The 26,893-nt window shown below is 33.9% G+C and overlaps 3 protein-coding genes across 5 annotated transcripts in view; 1 reads left to right on the top strand and 2 right to left on the bottom strand.

Moving 5' to 3' along the window:
* LOC112055376 (serine/threonine-protein kinase Genghis Khan) overlaps nt 1–5,224 on the bottom strand; it is a 68,291-nt gene extending 63,067 nt beyond the window's left edge. For all 3 annotated transcript variants that reach the window (XM_052887045.1, XM_052887043.1, XM_052887044.1), the window contains exons 1-2: nt 5,091–5,224; nt 1,036–1,256 (exon numbers count right to left, since the gene is read on the bottom strand). In XM_052887045.1, coding sequence (XP_052743005.1) covers nt 1,036–1,096 — 61 coding nt within the window. In that variant the 5' untranslated portion in view covers nt 1,097–1,256; nt 5,091–5,224. The remainder of the gene's footprint in view (nt 1–1,035; nt 1,257–5,090) is intronic.
* A 684-nt stretch (nt 5,225–5,908) lies between these two features.
* LOC112055377 (protein lines) lies at nt 5,909–11,565 on the top strand. Its single transcript, XM_024095454.2, has 2 exons — nt 5,909–6,229; nt 6,458–11,565. The coding sequence occupies exon 2, from the start codon at nt 6,549–6,551 to the stop codon at nt 8,997–8,999; it is 2,451 nt and encodes an 816-aa protein (XP_023951222.1). The 5' UTR covers nt 5,909–6,229; nt 6,458–6,548; the 3' UTR covers nt 9,000–11,565.
* Nucleotides 11,566–13,374: 1,809 nt separating this feature from the next.
* LOC112055375 (thioredoxin-related transmembrane protein 1) lies at nt 13,375–26,110 on the bottom strand. Its single transcript, XM_052886724.1, has 7 exons — nt 25,926–26,110; nt 23,501–23,668; nt 22,165–22,339; nt 21,448–21,549; nt 21,136–21,249; nt 20,399–20,476; nt 13,375–19,699 (listed from the first exon to the last, which is right to left on the bottom strand). Exons 1-7 carry the CDS (start codon nt 26,075–26,077, stop codon nt 19,595–19,597), a joined length of 894 nt encoding a protein of 297 aa, XP_052742684.1. The 5' UTR covers nt 26,078–26,110; the 3' UTR covers nt 13,375–19,594.
* Nucleotides 26,111–26,893: the final 783 nt, after the last annotated feature.

Here is a 26,893-nt window from a genome sequence, read left to right as displayed (position 1 = left end):
ATAGCTCTACTAAATAATATTGAATGGAAAAAATCATAAGTAAGACAAATATGTAATAATCTTAAAGTACTATCAGGTATATGATAATATTAATGAGAAATACATTACCAACAGTTCAATACTGCATTCAAATAAAATGTTATCATTAGGAGCTGGCTTATACAGGATTTGTATTGTAGGAGAATGTATTTTATCTATCTACTTTAATAATAGGTTCGGAACCCTAAAAATGAATGTTTCTCATATTGTATGACCAATCTATATGTTTTTCTAAACCTATTTGTGATGAAAAACAGTGTCTCTACAACAAATTTAGTAAAGAGGAAATAATTGTATTAATATTAAAACTATTTATAAAGCCATGGGGCAAAAACATTGCAAGTATGCAAAAATGCACTGTTTACTCTGGAAACTAATAAAAAAGGCCACATTAAAGATTTCCAGTTTATAGGCATAATTCGTATGTATAGTTCATGTGATGTAGCATGGTGCGGGTGACAGTTCATTTCAAACTTGAAAGTTTGTCACAATAAATGTATTTACTATGAACATCATACAGCAACTGTCACCTGCATCATGCTACAGCGTGCGAACTGTAGTGCAGTGTTTATTTTAGTTAACAACCTCATGCACAGTTTGGGCAAAAGATAGTATTGACGCTAATGTTTAGTCAATGTTTAATCATCATCATTATCAACCCATATTCGGTACACTGCTGTGCTCGAGTCTCCTCTCAGAATGAGAAGGGTTAGGCCAATAATCCACCACACTGGCCCTATGCGGATTGGCAGACTTCACACATGCAGAGAATTAAGAAAATTCTCTAGTATGCAGATTTCCTCATGATGTTTTTCCTCCACCATTTGAGACACGTGGTATTTAATTTCTTACGATGCACATAACTGAAAAGTTGGAGGCGCATGCCCTGCACTGGATTTGACCCCACACCCTCCGGAATTGAAGGCAGAGGTCATATCCACTGGGCTATCATTGGCTCAATGTGTAATAGGTAGCCTAAAATATTAAAGTCCTTACCAGGTACATTATTGGTGGGGGCAAGCGCCCAATCAGGGGAAGAATCCTCTTCGTCAGACATTGTTGTTACACAACCAGCACTGATCAAATCAATTTAATACAACTATATGACATGTCTTTTCACAATCACTTCACGAGTTTCACAAAAAAAAACCAACACAACTACAATTCACAATACTTTGCTTTACTGGTCCGAATGTTTAGCTCCATTTTCAAACTTTCTGAAATTAAAAAAATATATATCTTTTTAGAAATGCAGCTTTTATGTAAATGTCCTATTATATTTATATCTAATATAAATACTATCCCAATACCAATAAAAAAGTGTGCAAGTAAACTCAACCTCAATGAATTTATCTTGTTTACTTTGGGAAATGGATTTTGTCATTTATTCCTTCAGACCAATTATATAGTAGGGCCAGTATAGCACCCAAATTCATGAACAAAATAGTCTGTAATTTTCTGAGGAAAATGATTTGGTATTTATCTTTTATTGAATTAGAAGATTTTGCCCATTTTTTACATTATTCAACTACACAAAAAGGTTACAGATCTTTTTAACAAACAAACACGATTACAACTATAAAACATCAATACTATAGAAACAGTTTTTTATAATCGCATATACCTTGACAGAAAAGTAATGGCAGGTCCTTTATGTTGGTCTGAGTTAATTTCAGTTCATTTATTATGGGCCAAAAAAAATTAGTCCAATAGACTTATTTCGTTTCCTTAGGACTTTATCATTAGACCAGCTCCATTACAACATAATATTACATTTTTACAGAACAGACAAACATAACATTTGATGCCAATCAGTCAGAAAGTGGTTCTAGTTTAGCTACCAAGATTACACCTATGCATTCTAATACAGCAAGTTAACCATATTTTGTAAAACTAATAAATATTCACATCAAAATCAATAAACCAATGTGTCCAGTGTGTGTCAATTATGTATCCCATGAAGTCATGAATAGAAAAATATATATTGTCAACCCTAAAACAGGTAGGTAGGCAGGCCAAAGCAAGGGTCTGTAACCAACTGGCACGTCGATTCTTGTTCTATAAACGCTAAGCTTCGAAAATTCAAACATGTATAGGAATGACATTTGCTATCAACATGATCAAGTTGTCGATCAGATCTGTCATTCCCATACTTTTTTCTAGTTTTCGAAGCGTTAGCGTTTGTAGAAAGAGAATCGACATGCCACTTGGCTATAGGCCAAGGTACACAGACGAAAGAAGGACATTAAAGGCAACTGTATGGGAAGGACCAACAGGAAAAAGGGCAACTTAAAAAAAAGTGTATAGAGGATATACAAGCAATAGCTGGAAACTAATGGTTAAGAAAAGCTAATGACAGAGAGGAAAAGCTGGAGGTCTTTACCCGAGAAGGGGTTCTGATCAATAAGATATGCTAATGAAAGAGAGGAAAAGTTGAAGGAGGTCTTTACCCAAAAAGGGGTTCTGATCAATAAGAAAAGCTAATGACAGAGAGGAAAAGCTGAAGGAGGTCTTTATTCGAGAAGGGGTTCTGATCAATAAGAAAAGCTAATGACAAGAGGAAAAGCTGGGGGAGTTCCTTACCCGAGAAGGGGTTTTGATCAATGGTAATAGTAATAGTAGTATACAAATACTTAAAGTAAATTAATGAAATTATGTTATGTATAAAAATTGCTTGTATTATAAATTTTTTGGATTTGAAATAAATAGGCTTATTTTATATTATCAACATACAACAACAACATATACAGGCAGAATTGAAAACACTCTCACTCACTCTTCTATTGCAATAGGACAAGTGTGCCAAATTTTTGATGCTTTGAAAAACTGAATTCCACACAGACAAGGTCATGGGTGTCTACTAGTTTTAATAAAAGATGATCACTATAATAATTCATATGGTGTAATTTTTTTGTGACTGTAAACTAAAGGAGTTCTTTTTCATTGGATCATTTAACAAAAAAGTTTCAGTATTTTTAATGAAAATCACACACAAGTATGTCCAGAGATAACTATCTCCAAGTAAGTACTAAAACATAATCTTGTCAATGAGACAAACTTGTAAAGAATGAAAAATTAAAAGAGCCATCCAGTCTTATAAGATACTAGCGGACGCCCGCGACTTCGTCCGCGTAAATTTCGATGTCAACTTTACTACTACCACTTCCCTATCCTACCCGTACCTCTACCCTACCACTACCCTACCTCTACCCCTACCCTACCACTACTCTAAACCCGGCCCTAAACCTACCCTACCCCTACACTACCCCTACGCTTCCCTACCCGTACCCTACCCTACCCTGTAACATCTCTATCTTACTTCTACCCTTAGCAAAATCGGTCCAGTCCTTCGAGAGTGGTGGTATGACCAAGAGAAATAGAGACTTCTATGCTAATAATATAAAGAGGTAAAGTTCGTGTGGTTGTAGGAAGTAATCTCTGGATCTACTGGACCGATTTGGAAAATTGTTTTACCAATAGAAAGCTACGTTATTTGCGAGTGTCATAGACTATGTTTGATCCCCATATTCACACGGGAACGGGAACTACGTAAATGAAAGCGCCCGACGTCATATAGCGGAATTTGTGCGTCTTTTAGAAATTTTGTATTACCTCCGAATCTATTTAAGTAATTAACATACTGTAAAGGGCAAATCTTATCTTCATATTATTCTTGTGATTATTAAATAATTAATTTTTATAAGGATTAAAGTTTAGTTGTATAAATAATGACGTAAACCTAAGTATATAAAATTAATAATTTTTAAAACACAAAAGGTACTATATCTGCTAATATATAGAAGATAGATATATGGTGTCGCGGACTTTTTTGTAGAACTTTTAAAGATACATAAAGTCTCCATACATTAATTTCAATTTTACACAATAATTAAGGCAGCGCATTCTAATAAGTCTGTTTAAGAGGATTTTCAGTCCGACCTGTATGACAAAAACTGTGATAACTCGGCTAATATATATGATACCAATATAAAATATAGCCTATAGCACTCCCCGATAATGTAGCATTCTACTGGTGAAAGAATTTTTAAAATCGGACCAGTAGTTCCAAAGATTACCCCATTTAAAAAATGTGACAAACTTACAAACTTTACCTCTTTATAATATTAGTATAGATTTTATTTTATTTATAGGCATTAAGAATGTCAGCAATATTTATGTATTACAAATAGATTATTTCTATAAATTTTTAAAAGCAAAAATTAAAGTTTAATTGAATTAATATTTGTTTTTAATTGAGAAAGAAGAATAATTTATTGAGAATTAATATTTAGTGATAAAAAAAAATATCTTTATCTACATACTTTTACAAAGTTGCATGTAACAAGAACTTGTATCAAGCTAGAGTTAAATAAAAATGTGTTAAACTCAAATAGTCCTATAATTTATGGGACTGCTAAACTGTGTGGGTGTTGTCCAATTTCACAGTTTTAAAATAGAACCACTATAATCTGAAAGAAAATTTACTAAGTACTACTAAATATTGCTAGAATTTGTATTGATTTAAATATGAATAACAATATAATTAATAAAGTATACCTATATAAAGTTTTGTTTACTAAAACGTATGGTACACAATATCCTACTGACCAGGGTAACAGGAAATTATTGGAGATTATTTGCTACTATTGTCTACCTATTCAAAGGCAACTAATGCTTTCTATTCGTTTATTACAAGGTTGCGAATGTCAGTTGATACTGGAGCGCTTTCGCAACCTCAAGATTTAAACTTTATTTAGACAGCCTAGCGTTTTATACACAAAAAAACCTAAGCCCGATGCCGATGACATATTGATACGTTTCCGCGTCAAGACTATAAATAAACCAAAATATGTACACGCGCGATATATCCGTAACACAATTGTGTATTTATCAACAAGTTTAACGTACTAAATAGTATCGTAAAACTGCGTACAACTGCACAAATATCTTAACCTAAATTTAAATCCAATCGATTGTTATGCAAAAACACCCCGATGAGTCACCAACGTCACATGCGTAGCTCTATTATATTGTCTATCAAGAATATTCACCTGATTATTTTAAAGTTTATTATAAATAACGTAGAAGCTAATATTTTTCAACATAAAAATAATTTTCGAGTCTTTCGAAAGCAGACATTTTCCTCGGGGAGTCGGAGACACTGAAACTATTGCCATAACTAAAAATATTTTCTAGTTTAATAAAATATTAGGAACATGTAATGCTTAGACACGGTACCTGTATAATACCCTAATTCATTTGCTTGAATCAAAGCTACTATATGTACAAAATAACATGTAGCTAAACTATATTTATTAATTAATTTTAATCACTTTCCATTAATTTCGGAATAAAAGTAAATAATACTGACGAATTCAGTTTATTTTGATTGTTCTTAATTATGCATCGTGTATAAGCACATTACAGTTATTTTTTTCTACATCTACCTTACTTTTAAAATTGTATTTTCATTTCAGTTATTTTAATATTTTAATTGATAAATTAAATTAATAATTTTTTAATTAATATTGTAAATTATTTCTGTAAACATAAAATACATGTTTTTAATATATTTTTCAAAACTTTATTGCTGTCCGTAACTATTATTTCGTTATTTTAAATTACATATTACATAAAACAAAATAGAGCTCTGACTTCTATCAGCAAAGTTTCTTTATTTATGCAATACCATGCTACTCGCAAATATACTATCCTCGCAAAGAATGTTTTGCTACTTGTTTGGTGTACATCGGAATTGCTAAATTCAGAAGTCGTCAAACTGGCAACGTCCTTGTTCGGCTATATAACCGGAAATGCCTTTGCATAAAGTCCTTTTTAATAGATAAATATAAAATCAAACTGAATATGGAAACAAAATAAAATTTTAGGATTATTTAAAAACTTTACAATTTTTGTTGTTAAATAGTTTTAATTTTGTAGATGAGGTGATATAGTTTATTAAAAAATTCCATGGTAAAAAGTATCGCAATTGACAGAGCGTCATTGTACGTAATGGAGTCGATGTTCTATTCAACAAAGTTGTGATTGAAGAATTTGATTATTTTTATTGAAATATCACATAAAACTGTGTGTAATTGTGTGTCGATGAAGTGAAGTGAACATTTATTAGTATTTTATGGATACCAAGACCAATAAAACGTGTTTAAACAACCTCATTTGCCCATCAATGGTATGTGTGCCATCAAAATATTTTGGAAAGTTTACTGTATTTGTCAATTAAACGTAGCATGGTGTGATATTATCCAATAAAACGCCTAAAGTGAGTCTTTATGATGCCAGATTAGAGTATTTCTTAACGATAGACGTAAACAGAGACGAAATATTTTGTAGCTTTGTCGTCTGCGTAACTGGGTAGCAGTGGGAAAGGTCATGCATTCATTATCGTTTTTATTTTCAGAACGACAGCAGCGAAAGGAACAATACATTGATATTATGCGCGCTATAATAAAGCCCGAACACATAATCGGAACGCCCAATCACGCGGGTTAATGGTTCTAAGAGGGCAAGTTTGTTTTCCAACATCAGATGAAGGAATGGCGTCAGATCAACCCGTTAAGAAGAAACAGAGGATAGATGGGCCGGATATCGATGACGGGAGTGACAGGTCCGCTGAGGATATCCTCGCGGACATATACGACTCTGAAACCCCACCGGCTGATACGTCAGGGGATTATGCGTCGAGAAACGGTGAGTCTCCGGACAGCGGGACCGTAAGTGAAGACGCGGTGGATTGCTCCACCATCCTGAGGCTGCCGAGTGATACAAATGTGGACATTATCCCTTCGTCTTCTACCACGCCACACTGGACTGTAGCGGATGATAAGCTCCTCGCTGAGCTACGGATAATCCAAACTGCACTAGTGGGTCAATGTTTGTGTGGTTTTAATGAAAACACTCTCTCTCAGCTGTTTGATCGCCGACTGCATATAGTGGCGTGGCCTTTGACCTGCTCCTTAACTTATCTATCGACTATGCAGCTTATGTTCGACATATATTTGAAACAAAACCACACAGGCACTATATGTTCCAGATTAATGTATGCATGTGATATATTTGTCAGGAACAGGCACGATTGGATATCTGAGGTTGTTGAACTCTCAGAGCATAAAAGTAAATTCATGACATTCGTAGCTTGCAGGGTATTAGCTAGTTTTTTAATAGTTTCAAAAGACACTGTTGATGAAAATTGGTTGCAACAGATAACTGAGAACATATATTTGTTTGATAGGATAAACAGGATAACTGTTCAGAAAATAAACTTCAGCTTAGACATAATTAAGAGGATAGTGGAGTGGAAAGATGTGGAACAGCACCCTTTAGAGGAAAGTAGCTATATAAATACAGCAGGAAGTGTGCAAGTTCAAGAAGACAATCCTTTTAGAAGTAGCACAAGTGGTAGTAGTAGTAGTGGTAATGCGCAAACGCCTAGTATTTCTAGTTCTCGTAGTGATAATTTACATAGTGCCTTTTCCAATTTGCAAACTCAGAGTTCACCGTCTACATCTGGTGATAAGTCTAGTAGTAAACCTGTACAGTTTAAACTCCACGAGCCAGTGTTTAAGTTTCCTGCTGAGACAGCAAATATGGAGCAATCTGTGTCACCAGAACCATCACCTGCGAGGATAGAAAGGGTCAACGAACATGGCTGCATAACAGTCATGTTGACTGACTCAGAATCTTTTGACACATCTCATATTAAGTGTTTAACTATAAAAACTTTGGAACACCATTGGCCGGTGCTGGTCAAAAACATGAAGCTACTCCTGCTAAGGTACCTGAATTTATCTAATGCTGAAAATTGTATATTAACATTTTTCTCCCTATGGGAGAACATTATTAGTGTGAAGGCGAATCTCTCAGTGATTGATACAAAACCATTTTATGCAGACTTGCAAGGTTTTGTTGATTTATTAAGGAACACTATGCTGCCCAGTTTAATTTACACACATTTGCTTAGTTTGTTTAATGAAGTTCTTTGTTATGGTTCAACATTGGCTCTACAGGATATATTGCCTGAAGAGATATGTTGTCTAGCTCATTCTATGGTGAGATATGTTAAAGACTTTAGACTGTTAAGTGAGGTGCGAGTGCAGAGGAGTAGGAGTGGGTTTGGTTTCCTGGGTCATAACTGCTCGGTAGTTAGAGATTACACGCTGGGTCCGGAGGTTGCGCCTTTGTCATCTTCGATACAATTGGTTGATCAGAGCTATGGGGAAGATGATAATGACGACTCCTCCCAGTCAAGGAATGAAGTAGACAAGACGATGCTGCAGCAAATGTCTTTATTAGTACTCAAATCTGTAGCTGTTACAGTTAAGGAGATGCGTTGTGATTCCTCAGACAGTTCGATAGACTCATCTGATTATAACGCTATACAAGACATGCAGATTGTAGAAAGATCTATTCGTGATGTTTTGAAAAAGCTTGATGTGTTCATTAGAAACTGCTTTGAGTTCCATCCAGAGACTCCATTCACAAAAATGCTTATACATTTATTTAGTGAACAAGATGATTATCTGATTGAATCTATGGTTTGCACATTGGATATAACAGTTGGTATAGTGTATAGAAATTCAATGTACCCAGACTTGATACCCATGTTGAATCCCATTATGTCTTTTATAGAATTTCTTAAAGTTGTCTCCCACGATAGCGATGTTCTATTGGATTATCTTGTGAGTAATGAAACATGCTTCCTTTTGTATTTGCTTCGGTTTCTCAAGTATGTAAGGAGGAATTGGCCCAAGTTTCTGGAAACATGCCAGCAAGCTGATTCCGGTGGCAACAGAGGGCTTGACGATACAATGAGGGTGCTTATAAGGTTGAGATTACAGATAAGTAGGCTGGTATCTAGGTCTCTGTTCCCTTACAACATAAGTCCAGTGTTGAGATTATTAGAAGTTTGTGAGAGTCTGTATGAAGGTAATGAGTTTAGTTGAATGACAATGCTGCCATTATTGAGGGTACAAATTATTTTTTAATATATAACATGATATTTGTCTTGTTGCAATTATTATCAAATATAGAATGTTCTCTTGGCCAATGCAGTGTTAAATATTTTTTTGTTTATTATGAACTTTTCATTAAATTCTTGATTGCTGTTGTAAGGAGGTGTAATCCATGCATTTGGGAATATTTTGTCAACAGATAACCTGAGTGGCGTTTTCAAGTTTTTTTTTTTTGCTGAAAATAGCAAAAAATATATTTTCAAATTGCTGAGATTGTAAATTTAAATAATTGTATGATTTGGTACCTTGTCCTTTCAATAAAGACTGGCAACTTGTAACATTCCATTGGTTAATTATTATTTGTTTAATGTTAAGAGTTTTTAGTACCTACTTATTAGGCTAAAATGATTAATTTATATTAAATGTAATTATTATATGTAATGATATAATAACTTAACTACTCATAATAAATTAAAGTCTTCCTCCAATGAGTTAATGTAAAAAAATTGCACAGTTAAATAATAATTATTATTGCGCAATATAATAAAATAATATTTTATTAATTGAAAAACCTGAAGTGCCTTACGACTTACGATGAGTTCAAATGGTGCTAAATTATAAAAATTTATAGTTTGAATAATTAAAACTAATACATGTTTTTTTTTGTGTTTTAATGATATTATTGGTCTTTTTTGAATTGTTTCATGAATTTGTTTCATCCCATAAAACTCGTGTCTTTAATTATTGTCTTCTAAAATGTTCATTTACTGATTTCAATTTTTTTAATTTTTTTAATATTTTACAAAATGCTGTCAAAAGTCAACATCTCATCAAGCGTTGTTATAGTATTTGACGCATACATTTTGACAGGTTTTCGCGGAATTATCAAAACAAAATTAGTTTTGACACATGAAATTCCGCTTAGTGACCTTAAGTTATGTTCTCTAGACTTTCATTTATTTTTATATTAATACATAGATGTCATAATAAATAGGTTTTACATAAAATTAAATTAATTTATGTTATACCTAGCGTTTAGTTAAATTCAGTAGCTATAGATTTAATTTATTTCCGTCAGGTTGTATATTTTTTAGTTTTAAAGCATACGAAAATGCGGGTTTTAAATATGTAACTTTTAAAAATAATATTAATTTTATTATTCTTTAAACTAAATTATATCACTGTTCATCATGTAAATATTACTTTGCCATTAATTTTTTACCATGTAATTATCGTAATAAATATAATCAGTATTAATACATTATATACATTATAATTTATATTATATACATCATACTTAGCAATAATTTTATATGAAAGGTATTTTTTTAAACTCAACAAAACTGTTTTAATAATTTATCCCAGATATTCGTTTAATTTGCAATTAAGCATAAAAAACACACAGAATAAATTAAACTTATTTTATTATTCACAGTAATCTTTGTCTATTTAGGTATAATTTTAATTTTCAATGTCTTGAAACTATGCAATCATAATATAAATTAAAAGCATTAAAAAATGTTGCCATAAATGTGGTGTACAATAAATAGGTTGATATTAATTCTGTATTTTATTATTAAAAATGAATCAATTTTATTTTTTTACACACCATGTTTACCAACTTAGCATTCGCCAATTTTGTGTTATACATGGGATATAATTTCTAGAAAAGACAGCGTTTAGACATATCATGTTCATTAGTCGAAATTAATTCATTTCCTATACAGAATAAAGATTTAACATCATTAAGTAAATAACTACTATATTCCATATTATTGAGTTTTAAAGATCTTATGGCAGCTAATTGAAAGTTGTATAATTACTTCAAAATAGTTTTTTTTACAGAACATAGTCATGTCTTACATACTGATATAGTCTCCATTAAATAATAATGAGTAAGGAATCTCAATGGTTATCAAACAGACTTCTATATATGTAATACTAGAAAATATATAAAACGCAATGTGGTTTGAAAAAAAATCCATAAATAGAATCATACTAAAATTCACAATCTTGTTTGACCAACCAACTCTGTAACTAAAAATGTCACAACAAAAATGCGTTACAAAATTATAATTTATTATCAATACTTTGATTTAATAATGTGTTTCCGTAAGATGATGTTTTCAATCCCTGAAGTATGTAATTTAATTTTCCCTAATTCCGAAAATCCTGTTTGTGTAAGTTTAAAATTTCGAGATGTAATCATATAACGCAGAGCGCAAAATTAAATTGTTTAATACGTTCAAAATCGGTTGATAAAAAAGCAGGTACTTTAAAGTCACTTTTGTACTGTACTTTGTAAACTATCCTTAATTTAGCCCCACTTTGTATCATGGATAAGATTATCGAAAGTTCGTCTGTTTGTTTGCACTATTGTAACAAGATAGGGATTTTCATTATATACTTTGCTGTTAGTACATTTTCATTCTTAACTGTAACTTCGTAGTTATTGTATCATTTGTTTGTATCGGAAATAGTTAAGGTAGACTTAACTTTGTTAATGTTTAGTAATGGTTAATTTAATAAAATGAAATATTTTTGTACATGACGCGAAGTTTTTGGTTTTATTTTTACTAATATAAATCTTTTTCTGTTCTTTTCTCAATACCTACTTCTACTTATACTAATATTATAAACAGGAAATATTTGATTGTTTGTATGTTTTGAATAGCCTCTGGAACTACTGAACCGATTTGAAAAATTCTTTCACTGTTGAAAAGCTACACTATTCCCGAGTGCTATAGGCTATTTTATTCCCGTATTCCTACGGGAACTTCTGGTGGTAAATTATAAGATTATTGCGGTTTGTTAGTCTCTGTAAAACTTGCAAACTTCTTTGAGGTTTTTTTTCGCTTTAATGCAGTGGTTGTTTAAAAACAAAAAGAAATTTTATGAAAACTTAAAAGTAATAGCCGAAAAATCGTATGTTTTAGTTGATACGAAGTGTAACGGTAAGTAAATTTAATAGGCGCTAACATTTGGGCATTTATAAAACCCATGTTTTTAAATGACTCCGTCTTGAAAACAACTGCATTAAAAAAACTGAAGTGTCATGAAAATCCAATATTTGCCTGACCCGACCCACTTTTTCTATTTAGAACTACATGAAATTTGGGTCAAGCGATACGTGTAGCTGCAGTGAGAAAAAATAGATGATTTAAAGCACCTACCCATCTATTTAAACGTATTTCTCAGCGCAAGCGTTTGCACTAGCGTTGTAGAAACTACTAGCAGAATCCTGTGGTTTCTCCCGCGTAGTTCCCATCGTAAGTATACAGGGATGAAGTATTGCCTATGTTACTCACTGATAATGTGGCTTTCAATTTAGTGAAATAATTTTTGATCGAGTAATTTTGGAGCCTGTTCACAATAGTCGAAATCAAATCTTACTTATATTTATCAGATTATAACAGATGAATGTCATACAGCCGCAGTGCAGAGACGCTAAGCCCATTCAGTTGATTTTTACCCGAATACACCGTAGGGCCGATTTTATTTAATGACGTAAGTACCAATAGATTCCCAAGTGGCCCAGGTGTCATAGGCGATATAATATTTTATAAAAATTATGTACATAAAAAAAAATTGTCTCGTAGTTTTTAAACTATATATTTAAAATTAGGTACGTAATAGGTTCCTACACAATATTTGACCACCGTTTTATATTTTAATTTTGTTTGCAAAATCTCTTAGCACTAGAGACCTAGGTACGTTAGCACGCCTTTGTATATGTATAGGGTCAAGTCTTCACCTTCATTACCTGCTATCTTCTATAGCCTCGTGTTGGTCAAATTCCATATTTTCTTACCTTACCTACTTATCAATTTGTGGTAGGAAACTGACCGATATCTATACTCCGCGCCACGAAACAAGTCTCGTAGACGTGGCGTGGCGATCATTGTCATTTAAATATTAGGTACATAACGCTCTGTCATTTGTGTAAAACGCTGTCAATTTTAGTTCAGGTTTTAGCTGCAGGACTTCTTTCGTGTCGCGGAGTCTAGCTTTAATAAAATAAAGGGCATCGAGACTTGCTCTCGCATGGGTCAATCGGCAAACCTATAATTTTAACAGTTAAATAAAAATTATTCCTAACTGTTTAAGAACCGATTTTCAGAGTTGAAAGTATTGACGACTATGCGTATGACTGTCAGTGACGTCATTCTAAATCCAATATGGCGGACTGGTTATTTTTGATGCACCTCTATGCTCTAAGTTCTATAGGGTTCGTAAATGAAGCCTACCGTCAATACAGGTAAGGTACTTGGTGTTCAAAATCATTGAGTTTTGTTGAGAGAATACTAAGTTTAAGTGAAGCTGGCATTTTATTCAAATTCAAGGTCTTACAAATAAAACACAACAATATAAATACGATTACTTTTATTAGCGAGCAACTATGCTTGTTAATTACAATTCCCTCTAGAAACATTCTATAGTCTTTGTACAAGGCAATTTTGTCGTTGTCCACGACTTGACGCAGCAAATATTGATATACAACTCCGTAGATACGATGACATATTATTTAGTAATCTCGATTAACCGGACTAAGAGGCCGTACAGACTACATTAGTATTTTAGTCGAGTACAAACAATTTTTGGGTGGTAAATCCAAAAATTGTTCGTACTCGACTAAAATACTAAAGTTGTCCGAACTAGGCCTAAGGGCCTATTTTACCAACTTCTGATAAGTGCCGGAAAGTTGTAACCGCAAGTTTTGTCAATTTCTTATTTTATGTCTATGATAAAGAAAAAACATTTGAATAAGACACTTATCAGAAAGTGGTAAATCCTAGTTATTCCCATATGGGCATATCTAAGATATAGGATAATGTAAAATCCACCTGGCCTATTCACTATTTTGGTCTTCAGTAACAACCTATTGAAAAAAAACGTCAAATTAAATGAGAAATGTCATTCACCTATTGTAGGATAGGCACTGAATGACATTTGTTACTTATAATCTCAATTTCATATAATATGTCAACTAGCATACGTCAAAGATAGTGAATTAGCCTGCAGGTATTCAAATGAATATCACATCACATCTTGTAATTTTTTCACCATTGAGGTGAAAAATACATTGATTCTTGTGACTTGTGTGTGATTGAGGTGAAAACCTCAGTAGGCTCGGGATTTTTAATTAGAATTCCTTTTCGGGATTCAAATCCGGGACTCGCTAAACAAATACATAACTATTTGTATAGACTACATTTACGAGCTGTTTCATCAACCCACTCACAGCTCACTGCTGAGTTCGAGTCTCCTCTCAGGAGTTACTCCAATAGTCCACCACGCCGGCCCAATGCGGATTGGCAGATTTCACAGACTTCACACTTTATTCTTAGACAATTAAGAAAATTCTCTGGTATGCAGATTTCTTCACGATATTTTTCCTTCACCGTTTGAGACACGTGATATTTAGTTTCTTAAAATGCACACAACTGAAAAGTTGGAGGTGCATGCCAAGGACCGGATTCGAACCCACACCCTCCGGAATCGGAGGCAGAGTATCACGGCTCAAGCGGTTTACGGGGTTTAAAATGCTTAATAATAAAAAATAAACTTACTAAAAACGGCGATAGAAACTGAGGTCCGGATAATCGAGTTTTGACTGTATTTTTTTTAACAATATGCCAAAATTACATTTATTAATATTACTCTAAATCACGAAGACCACTGCGCTTCGGTTTTAATGCAGCACTGTATAAGTCTACATAGTGGGAAATCTATGCTCAAAAAATATACTCAGAGGCACAATTATCCGCCTACTTTAATATGCGCTAGTATACTAAAATGGAGCAGTGATAGCCTAGTGGATATGACCTCTGCCTCCGATTCCGGAGGGTGTGGGTTCGAATCCGGTCCCGGGCATGCACCTCCAACTTTTCAGTTGTGTGCATTTTAAGAAATTAAATATCACGTGTCTCAATCGGTGAAGGAAAACATCGTGAGGAAACCTGCATACCAGAGAATTATCTTCATTCTCTGCGTGTGTGAAGTCTGCCAATCCGCATTGGGCCAGCGTGGTGGACTATTGGCCTAACCCCTCTCATTCTGAGAGGAGACTCGAGCTCAGCAGTGAGCCGAATATGGGTTGATGACGACGACGATACTAAAATGGGCGGATAAATGTGCTTCTGAGTATATTAAAAAATGGTGCATACAATGACCAAAAATTGTGATAGCGCTACAAAAAAAATCAACCTCAGCTCAGTTGTCTTCATGAAATACAACTACAATTAATCGTCTGCCATGATACTTAAGGCCACGCGTTATATTTTGAAATCTCATTTATTATCTATGAAAATTATAGAAAAAAAAACAGAATCCTCAATATTTGCTATAGACTGAAACTTACTCCTTTTTTCTGACCTGTTATCATCAAACTCCTATTAAAAAGTGGATGCACAATCAGCGACCAAAAAACATCACCACTCAATGAGTGCCAAACACAACTTCTTGGCACTCAATTCAAGTAGTCGCATTTGCAAATTCAACCTTAAACTCAATTCTTATGGTTGAATTTGCTCTGAATTTGGGATTTTATTGAATATTGGACTATATATTTAAAGACCTTTGAATTTTAAAGGTCTTTAGGTAAGTATAATTTTCTTTACCTTAATTCTAAAACTGTCAAAGCAAAATTGGTCAGTTTTTAAGTGAAATTTTCTACATGATTGTGCGTCCTTTTATTATAAGAGGCCAATGCCTGGAATAAATGCAGATCACTGTTATAGGAACGTACAGAATACAAAATTCTTCCTTAGTTAACTTACCTACCAACAGTCTTTAGGTAAGGCTATGCATAAATATGAAATGCGCCCAACTAGCATTATAATGAATGTGTAGAACATAAAAATGGCAGTTAAGTACATATTTTGTAAAATTATGTCATTTAGGAATGTTCACAATCGAGATTTTATAAAAAGACCAGTTTCGGATCTTCAAAATGTTCAGTCAACTGTAAAAGAAGATAGAAAATAAAGAGTATAATAAAAAAAAAACATTTATACAACCAAATGAAATGTAATTTCTTTTTACAATACATGAAAAATTGGGTAGCCAATGGGTATCGAATCAATGTCTGTCGCGGTGTAACTACTACACTCAGAGGCATAATTATCCGCCCAATTTAATATAATCGCGTTATATTCAAGTGGTCAGATAATTTTGCCTCTGATTATATTTGTGATATTTTGTTTGCGGATTGAATTGCATTAATTTTATAGATACACTAGTTATATTTTATATAAGTAATATTATTGCTTTAGTTGGTGTAAATAATTGTGCATTGTTCAATAAATTTATTTCTAAATACACGGAATATTGTTTAACACGAAAAATATATAATATTTAAATTAACACACAAGTTAATTTATTTTATGAAAAAAAAACTGTTAAAAATGATAAAAATGTATAAATTGTATTTTAGAGATGTAAAGAGAAAAACAAATTAAAGTCATCATTCAAATTTCAATTATATTTAAATCGTTTATAGACTTTAGATTTCTAAATTTTTTTTTGGAGGGGTCGAACCACCACCCCTCGGTCATTAGTCCGACGCCTCTTACTATTGAGCTATAGAACTATGAACATTAACTTAATAGTCACTGAATGTTCATTTTCGAGAGTATACATATAGCTCCGACCAACTTGGCTGCTTCAATGTGGATTGGTGGGCAGGAAAAGTTACACATTAGAAATTCTGACATCGTTAACAACTACCCGCGACATCCAGAGGGCCTATTCTCTAACTTTGAGTAACTATATGCGAGTGAAAATTATCAACTAAACATTGTTAGTGATTTTTAAATCGCTTGATTTTGTATTCAATATTAATCTATTGCTAAATAATCAAAATTACTAACGTGTTTGACATTGTGATTTTTATTAACAATAGGCTAATGATTTGATGTTAATAAACTAATACACTAAAGTGAATAGGCCTGCTGGATTTGATTCCCGTCGATTCCACAATTAATGATAATATAATGTCACCAGTGTGTGTTAAAATAATAATAATTAATTAATGATAATAATAATTAATTAATTAAATTTACGTAAATTATGTTAAAATCTAATAATAATACTTATCAAACAATGGTGCGTGGCTAACTAAAACATTATAAAAAAAATGGTGCAGTTACGAAAACGTGCAACGTATATTAAATTTAATTTGTAATTACAAAAAAACAACACATTAATTAAGTTTGTGTTTAGTAAAAACTCCTGTCATTTAATGGCCTCATATAGGCCTAACATGCGCCACGACAATATTTTTTTGCAGATAACTGGCTAATTTTGCGAGAAAATGTAAGTTTTCTCTTTATTTGTTGTTTTTAGTCACCATTATTTCAAGTTTTATTTTCTTTTTTTTACTTATTTCATTCTTTTTTTGTTTTATTTTTTTCTCTTTTAGATAATTATTTTTTGTCATTTTGTTTAAATTTACTGGATAAGCCCGTATGTTAGAAGTTCCTCGAGCGACAGTGATGGTATATATAAGAGGATTTTGATGACTTGAGTTTAGTCCTTTGTTAGGCAGCGTGAACGCCGTCACGCTGCTAGTCGTGCTCTTAATTTTGTGCAATAATGTTTTGTGTTGTAATTATTGATCATAAATTGTTTAGTGTGGGTATCCACCCCTACTTCCCTTGCTCGACATGTTCTGGAGGGGAGTGTTAGTGCATTCGGATCCTTTAAACCTACACCCAGGGTCACAAGTCCTGTGTGTTTTCTCTACCACAAAATGATGGTAAAATCACTGTCGGTGCCACCCGACACATTATACATGCTTATTGATAAACAAACAAATAAATATTATTTCAAGGCAAAATGTTGACTAATATCAACACAAAATATAGCTCTTTCCTTTGTGTTGCATTGGTACGAAAAAGAGAGCGATATTTCCACTCTTGTCTTTTTCTCTTCATTAGATAATAAGTCGTTGATGCATGTTAGGCCGAATGATTTATATTTATTATTTATTAAAATAAATTACTGAGTGACTTTTTTGGTCTGCATAGTAAAAAATTCGGAGCACAATCGGTTTTTTTGAATGAAATAAAAATATCATAATATTATATACCTGAGTAGAATTTATTTATAGAAAAAAAAATATCAATAAGTTAGTAGAAATAAGATAAAAAAATAAAGTAATAATGCCACAACCTTCTATTTTATTTAATTGTCACGCCAATTTTTTTTGGAGACGACTAAAAATGTCACCCAGTATATTTTGCAGTAGTATAGTAGCTTAAGCCAGCGACTTCATGCACGTGGATTTTGGAAGTGGATCGTAGATATTCTATACTCAGAGGCACAATTATTCGCCCACTTGAATATGACGCGAGTATACTAAAGTGAACGGATAATTGTGCCTCCGAGTATATTATCGGGAAACAGTTTGGCTTTTGTTGTAGTGATGTGTACGGACAGGCACGTTTGTGTGAACTGAAGGAGTGTCAGAAAAACAGAAACATGTTTATAAATTATCATCTGTACGAGTGATTGCAAAGTAACGGTTTCTTGTTAAACGGGTATCTATGCCTCTATTGACTCGAAATAATTAAACAATACCTTTTTGTTGTGCTGACACTCCGTTCGTTGATACACACATACGCGTTTGTGTACATTACTACTACATCCATACGTCCAACAGTCTTTCGAACATAGAAATTCTATACTCAGAGGCACAATTATCCGCCCCCTTATATATGAAGCGAGTATGTGAAAGTGGGCGGATAATTGTGCCTCTGAGTATATAACATATTCAGATTGAAATTTTAAGGTTTTATTTTTTTTATTAAACAAACGCAGATCGGTTATTAAGTGATAATTACATATTATTAATTTATTTATTAAAATTTGGAGAACCAACATTAACTTTTGATCCCTTTAATAAGGGGTGCACCATCTTGAGAGGGTTAAATCGACTAAGAAGTTTTATTTCAAGCCCCTCAGCATAACACCATAAACTATTTTATTATTATGGTATTTTTTTTTTGTGAATGATAATGAATTTATTAAAAACGGCATATTATATAATAATAAAAATAATAATTAATAACATGTATTAACAGTTTTAGAAAATGCGTTTTAATTATCGTATGTAGTACCCATTACAATGAAATAAATATATAGCTGAAAATTAGAGATGCTGTCGGCATATACCCGACGAATTTGATCATCACAAAGTGTTGTTATAAGAACAAACTCATGATTAGGAGCCCCGAATGATTTCTAAATTCTCATACGCCCAAAAAAGTAGAGAAATAATACATTAATACAAAATCCTAACTTCCATATTTATAATATAGAAAGTACAATTTACTTCGTAAAGTGAACCTAATCCCTGCTACTTAAAGTTCACTTTACTTTGAAATAATTTTAATTCATGTTTATAAGCCTGTACGTGACTTTCAATTTGTCGGGTATATGCCGAGAAAATTATATGAGCTAAGCCGTTTATTTATTTCATTTAAAAGAAACAATATCAATTGCATCCCCCTAGTTCCCGTCGTCTAGTAACCTCCGCTAGCACCGTGAGGCGCGGCCGGGAGTCGAACTGGTGTACCGCGCGTCTAGTCGGCCTTGCGCGGTCTACGCTTGCGCACCTCGGGCGCGTCCGCGCCGCGCGCCTCGTCGCCCGCCCCCGCCGCCGGCTTCTCCTTTTCGTCCTCCGATGTCTGGAATTATTAACAACAACATAATTAATGATTATTTATGTAAAAAAATAATTAATTATTATTTAACGAACAATATAAATAATTATTATTTTTGGGACAACATAATTAATTATTATTTTTGTAACAACATAAATAATGATTATTTTTGTAACAACAACAAAATTAATGATTATTTTTGCAACAACTTATATATTGATTCTTTTTCTAATACTATAATTAATTATTATTTTTGAAACTACATAAATAATGATTGTTTTTGTAACATAATAATTAATTATTATTTTTGTAACACCATAATTAATTATAATTTTTGAAACTACATAAATAATGATTATTTTTGGGACAACATAATTAATTATTATTTTTGTAACAGCATAAATAATGATCATTTTTGTAACAACATAATTATTTATTATTTTTGTAAGAATGTGATTAAAGATTATTTATGTAACAACAGAAACAACAATTATATTTGTAAAAACTTAATTAATGAATATTTTTATAACAACATAAATAATGATAATTTTCGTAACACCATAAATAATGATAATTTTTGTAACACCATAAATAATGATTATTTTTGTAACACCATAAATAATGATTATTTTTGTAAGAACATAAATAATGATTATTTTAGTAACAACCTAAATAATAAAATAGCCTGATAACGATTAAAGAGCTCTTACAAGAAGTACTCACATCGCTGAGTGAGACTCTCTCAGGGTCGCTGTCGGGAGCCAGCTCTGCATCGTCCACTATGTCATCGTTTATCAGCTCCTGGATTGATAAAGGGGAAACACATAAATAAGGAATATGTATGTGATTCAAATAAAGACGAGATATTTTCTCTCATTTGGACTCCGATAAAATAGTGTAACTAACACAAGTGAATTTCTTAATTTGAGAAATATACATAATATCAAATAATATTATCCTTCATAATATCAAAAAATATAGTCAGTCTGTAAAATTATCTTAGTGTTCCTTATTGGTATGTTGCACTCCATTAACTGATCAAACTACTAGCCCACCTGGTCGTCATCAGATCTCTTGTCCTGCTCCCGTCTACGCTCGGCCTCGGCGCGGCTGACCAGCACCTTGGGCGCGAGCGGCGGGTACAGCATGCCGATGATGCACACCATTAACTGATCAAATTACTAGCCCACCTGGTCGTCATCAGATCTCTTGTCCTGCTCCCGTCTACGCTCGGCCTCGGCGCGGCTGACCAGCACCTTGGGCGCGAGCGGCGGGTACAGCATGCCGATGATGCACACCATTAACTGATCAAATTACTAGCCCACCTGGTCGTCATCAGATCTCTTGTCCTGCTCCCGTCTACGCTCGGCCTCGGCGCGGCTGACCAGCACCTTGGGCGCGAGCGGCGGGTACAGCATGTCGATGATGCACACCATTAACTGATCAAACTACTAGCCCACCTGGTCGTCATCAGATCTCTTGTCCTGCTCCCGTCTGCGCTCGGCCTCGGCGCGGCTGACCAGCACCTTGGGCGCGCGCGGCGGGTACAGCATGTCGATGATGCACACCATTAACTGATCAAACAAATATATAAATCACTTACTTTATTTTAAGCCACTGTCGAAAGAGAGTAAATACTTAAATATAACTTAAGCATAGAACAAAATGTTCTAAGTAACTCCATAGTATAATATGCACACATAATGTACATTGGCAAATAGTTTTGTCACATTTGTGGAAGCAATATTAAGATTTATTTTTAAATATCTCACCAGTCCAAGCAGGGCTCCGATGAAGATAGTGGCCACTGCGAAGATGAAGTAGGAGCCCCATGTAGGCAGCCCGTAGGTCTCCATCAGCATATTGTGGACTCCCTACACATAAATATACAAAGCATTGACATAAAATAAATATTTCATCATTAACAACCAATAATCGGCTCACGGTCGAACAAGAGTCTCCTCTCAGAATGAGAGGGGTTAGGCTAATAGTCAACCATGCTAGCCCAATACGGATTGGCAGACTTAACACATAGGTTTCCTCACAAAGTTATGCTTTTATGCCTTACAGTTTTGCTATTTAATTTAAATTATATTTTATGTTCATTAAGGATATTATAGGGTTATAATGGTAAAAGAATTTTTTAAATCAATCCAGTAGTTAGAGCCTATTCAATACAAACAAACCATCAAATATTTCTTGTTTATAATATTAGTAAAGTCAATATGACTAAAACTCATTGATAGAGTTTAGTTAAATATTTCTTGTTTATAATATTGGTATAGACAAAATAACTAAAACTGTTGTTAGAGTTTATGTATAATTAGTTTCATGAGCTTGTTTATTTATGTTATAGAATAAACTTTACTGACAATAGTTAGAAATAAAAAAATTATAGCTGTTAATGATAGCCTAAAATAATATTTAGTGGATATAAAATGGACCATCCCTATTAGCGGCAGTCTAGTTTTATAATCTGCGACATTTACCCGCAATGCTTGGCTAAGCTTGAAGAAGTGCGCCACAAGTCCCATCTGTATCGAGTCAGGTGATTTCCACGAAGGCACAGCCTCAGTCTTCTTCCAGAGACCTCGCTTCACGTAGTCGAGCATCGAGTCCGCGTCGCGAGGCCCTTTGTACTGGCGGAACTCGCCATTTTTCACACTGTAAACAAACCATTGAAGATTACCATAGCCATATAGCCATATAGATTATAACCATACCATATAGATATATAGAGAACCATTTTCTTTGACATAAAGATGTAAATCACTGATGAATACAAAATATCGATCACTAGCGGACTAGTAGCGCACTTCGTCCGCGTGGAATTGAGTTTTTCACAAATCCCTCGGAAACCATGGATTTTTACGGGATAAAAAGTAGTCTATGTGTTAATCCAGGCTATGTAATATATCTTTATACCAAATTTCATCTAATTCGGTTCAGTAGTTGAGGCGTGAAAGAGTATTCATATCATCAAAATCATCAGTTATCGCAAATCTCGGGAAACCATGGTTTTTTTCGGGATAAAAAGAAGCCTATGTGTTAATCCAGAGTAAAATCTATTTCCATTCCAAGTTTCAGCTAAATCGCTTCAGTAGTAGCGGCGTTATAGAGTAACAAACATCCAAACATCCATACAATCTTTCGCGTTTATAATATTAAGTAGGATAGTAGGAAGTAGGATTACAGCCATCAACCAAAAAAAGTACTGGATAACTTTCCCTAATATACTACCCTCCCGCTATATAATGCACGAGTGGAAATGTAAGAAAAGACATAGTAAGGACACGTTACTTGTCTTGCCAAATTTTGTGCTACTCGGCGCGAGCGTGAGTCATAGGACGGGCGGTACTGGGCTTTGCAATTCTTTATCCGAGTAGAGTAGACATGCTAATAGCAGTATATCTGTAGCAACACATCTGACAATACAATGATAGTGTGTATGTTAGCCCTTGACTGCAATCATAGTTGCTATTAAGTGACAATGCAATCTAAGATGGAAGAAAGTTTACTTAGAAGAGTTTACTAATCTACACTGATGGTTTCTTCACAACATTATAGTATATTAGAGCAGGCATCCAAAGCTGCTCTAATAGGATCTTACCAAAGTTGGCTAGCCAGGGAGAACACAGACAACATCCATTGGTCACAGGTCCAAGACTCTGCTCAGAGATTTTCTTTCTGCCATGCGACCAACCTGGCACTCGCATGGTGAATCCATGAATTGCTAAGCTATTTGTCTCTAGCTATGGTCTATGCCTAGCACCAGACAGTATTATGTGGCTGTGGCATTTCATTTGGGGACTTAAGGTCACTCACTGGTATATGGTAGGCAGGGCGGTAACGACGAAGCGCCCGCTCAGGCCCGGGGTCTTGGTGACGTCGACGGCGCCAGTCTTGAATTCCAGATTCCTCTCTTTTGCAGAGTTGCCCAGCGCAGTCCACGCGGGGCCTAGCGCGTTGCACGCAGGGCACCATGGCGCGTAACTGGAAAAGTACGACAAAGAATTATTGAATCAGGCAGTAAGTTTACTTATTCAATCTAAGTTTGTAATTGAAGTAAAACTTCTTAAGGCACACTTAACTTGGGGTGTAAGTTGGTGAATGTGTTACAATAAGTGTAATCAGGCGAGGCAAGGATGCGTGCCATCTACAGGCATAGTAAAACAATGGTATTTATTTTAAACTACCCATAGATGGTGTTCTTAGATAACTTTGGAACAATCCCTTTCTGTAAATTTGTTAGCCCTTGACCACAATCTTATCTGATGGTAAGCGATGATAGAATCTAAGATGGAAGCGGGCAACTTGTTAGAAGTAGGATGACAATCCACACCCCTTTTGGTTGGCGGTATGTCTTCGCTGGTAGGGTGGTAAGTAGCCACGGCCGAAGCCTCCCACCAGCCAGTTGTGAATTAATTCAGAAAACCTCATCAGCCCAGTTGGGGACCGATTAATTTCAATAATGTGGTCTAAAGCACACTCATTTGAGTGCCCAAGCAAGTGTTGTTCAGTGTGATCAATACACTCTGTTTCCTGGATCACCGCATACTATATTTTTGATCCAACAGTCAAGCCATAGTGTCTAAAGGTGTTGGTTGAACCTTTTCTCTATAAAATCATTGACTGAAAAGACTGTCAGAACAATAACAGTTGACTTAACATTCCACATGGAGGTAATCTCATGCATTCAATTATTATAGCCTCAGTTTACATCTAAGATTCCCTTTAATTTAAATGTAAATGATTGTCATGTACTTATAAATAAATGTGTATGATAGACTCAGCTCTCTTAGTACCCATAACATGCTTACTTACTGTATTGTGTATTGTATATTGTTTACACAAATGTTTATTTAATATTTATATTGATTTATCTAATTATCAACAAAAACCAATCTCTCCTTTATATCCTCAGCTACATGGATCTGTTCTTGGTACCAATTCCCCTGTTCTCAGATTGTGTAAGACACTAAATAACCTTAGTAGTAGTTAGTAGACCCTAAATAACTAAGTAGTGGATGTCTATTCAGATAATATCCTACACAATTAAATATGATGTATGATCTATGTAGACCTGTATTCTGAATCTGTTAGGTACTTAATGTATCATAAAAATCTTTACTAATATTATAAAATAATATGGTCCACGGCATGCACCTCCAACTTTTCAGTTGTGTGCATTTTATGAAATTAAATATTATGTCCCAATGGTGAAGGAAAAACATTGTGAGGAAACCTGCATGCCATTCTGAATTTTCTTAATTCTCTGTGTGTGTGAAGTCTGCCAATCTGCATAGGCCAGCGTGGTGGACTATTGGCCTAACCCCTCTCATCCTGAGAGGAGACTCTAGCTCAACAATGAGCCAAATATGGGTTGATAATGATGAATATTATAAAAAATTTGTGAGGTTGTACAGGGTAAGCTCTGGATCTCCTGGGGTGATTTTGCAAATTCTTTTACCTTGTATGTTGTGCATGCATTATATATTGTTTTAACAATTGTATTATTGTTTATTGTGAGCTTAATTAAGTAGTTTACAATTCAGCTGGTACTTACTGACCAGAATATGGATTTTCATCCAAAAACTACAGCACAAGCACAGAACATGCCATAGAATATGTTTAGCCTTACCAGAGACTTAGGAGTTAAATCTCATTATATGCTGAAACTAAGCTTTGTTAAAGTTTCCAGAGAGAAAAAAATCGAATTTTCACTATGGTATACAAATACATTTCAACAACACCAGTATACTTTTTTTTTATTTTGATGTGTGGAGGAGTTCTACCTTGAGAAACACCTTGAAATGGGCAAAGCGCTCAACGTTCAATTAGGAAAATTATTTATCGAATGAGTCATTTTTCAACGTTCAACAGATTCGGTTTCAATTACTGAGGACTGGTGTCAGATGATATTTTAAGACAAAAAGTTAAGTTTTAAGTTTCAACAAATACGGACACAATAGGTGCGTCATATGTGTTCGTAGCCTCTAAAACGGTTCTTTAGACCTTATCGACCTTGCCAAGTTTATTGAACCCTTTGCTTTAGACTAGACAACCTACACAAAAAAAAACAATAATCATCTACGCAATTACGAAACAATATAAACATTAATTAACATACACAGCCCGAAAATGTCTGGCGAAATTGGTTTCTTTGCTAACGGGATAATGTAAACTAATTCTACGAATTTAGATTTTTGACACGTTTTGAAAAGTACCGGGTCAGTAAAATAATACTTACAATTCAACCATCCATTCCCCATCGAGGATTTGTCGCCAATTATCTTCATCTAATTCAACATTTTTACTTTCTACATTTGTGAAACAACATAAAAATACACAGAATAATACGAAAATATTCAACACTTGCGGGATCTTAGTAACACGCGCCATGTCTGTTTTAATGTCAGTCCGGCAGTCACAGATTATTATATACGTTGCCCTTCCTTGCTAGTTGCCATTGTCAAAGTTTTGAATGTAGAAAACATTAATCTTTGGTTTGGTCTGAGCAAAGACCTTATACTTATAAGTTAGTAAGTATAAGGTCTTTGGGTCTGAATTCAGCTTTTGGTGATAGTTCGGCGAACAACTCACCGATCGACAAAATATAGAGCTCAGACAAATTATATGGGACCTGCCTCACTTTACGTTACCCCTCTGTCAAATTAAAAGATCAACGATCTAACACGTTTTTAAAAACTGTTTCTGGGGAAGGTATGTTTTTTTTACTTGTTTATATCATAGTGTGGAAAATATCTAATAATAATAATAATAAAAACATTTATTCAGCCAAAACAACATAACATAAATAAGATAAAAATTTTAATAAAAAAATTCAACCGACTTCCAACTTAAAAATTAGCCTAAACTAAAAAGCAAAAAATAACATCTTACCTACGTGCTACCTTCTGATCAGTTTGAAGGCGGTGCCAAGCCAGTGATGGTTTAATTTAAGCCGTTTAAATTACAAAATTTCTGTGGTTCTTTCAGAAACGGCTTTAATTAAAACATGACACTGGATTGGCACCGCCTTCAAACTGATCAGAAGGTAGCACGTAGGTAAGATGTTATTTTTTGCTTTTTAGTTTAGGCTAATTTTTAAGTTGGAAGTCGGTTGAATTTTTTTATTAAAATTTTTATTTTTTAATTTTTAGTGTTAGCACACCTACTACACAATCCATATGGTTGGAAAGTTCTCATCAATATAAA

This window comes from Bicyclus anynana, chromosome 18, assembly GCF_947172395.1.
Source record: "Bicyclus anynana chromosome 18, ilBicAnyn1.1, whole genome shotgun sequence".
Taxonomy (NCBI): domain Eukaryota; kingdom Metazoa; phylum Arthropoda; class Insecta; order Lepidoptera; family Nymphalidae; genus Bicyclus; species Bicyclus anynana.
Note: the sequence above shows the minus strand (reverse complement) of the source record. Positions and strands in the feature narration are given on the sequence as shown.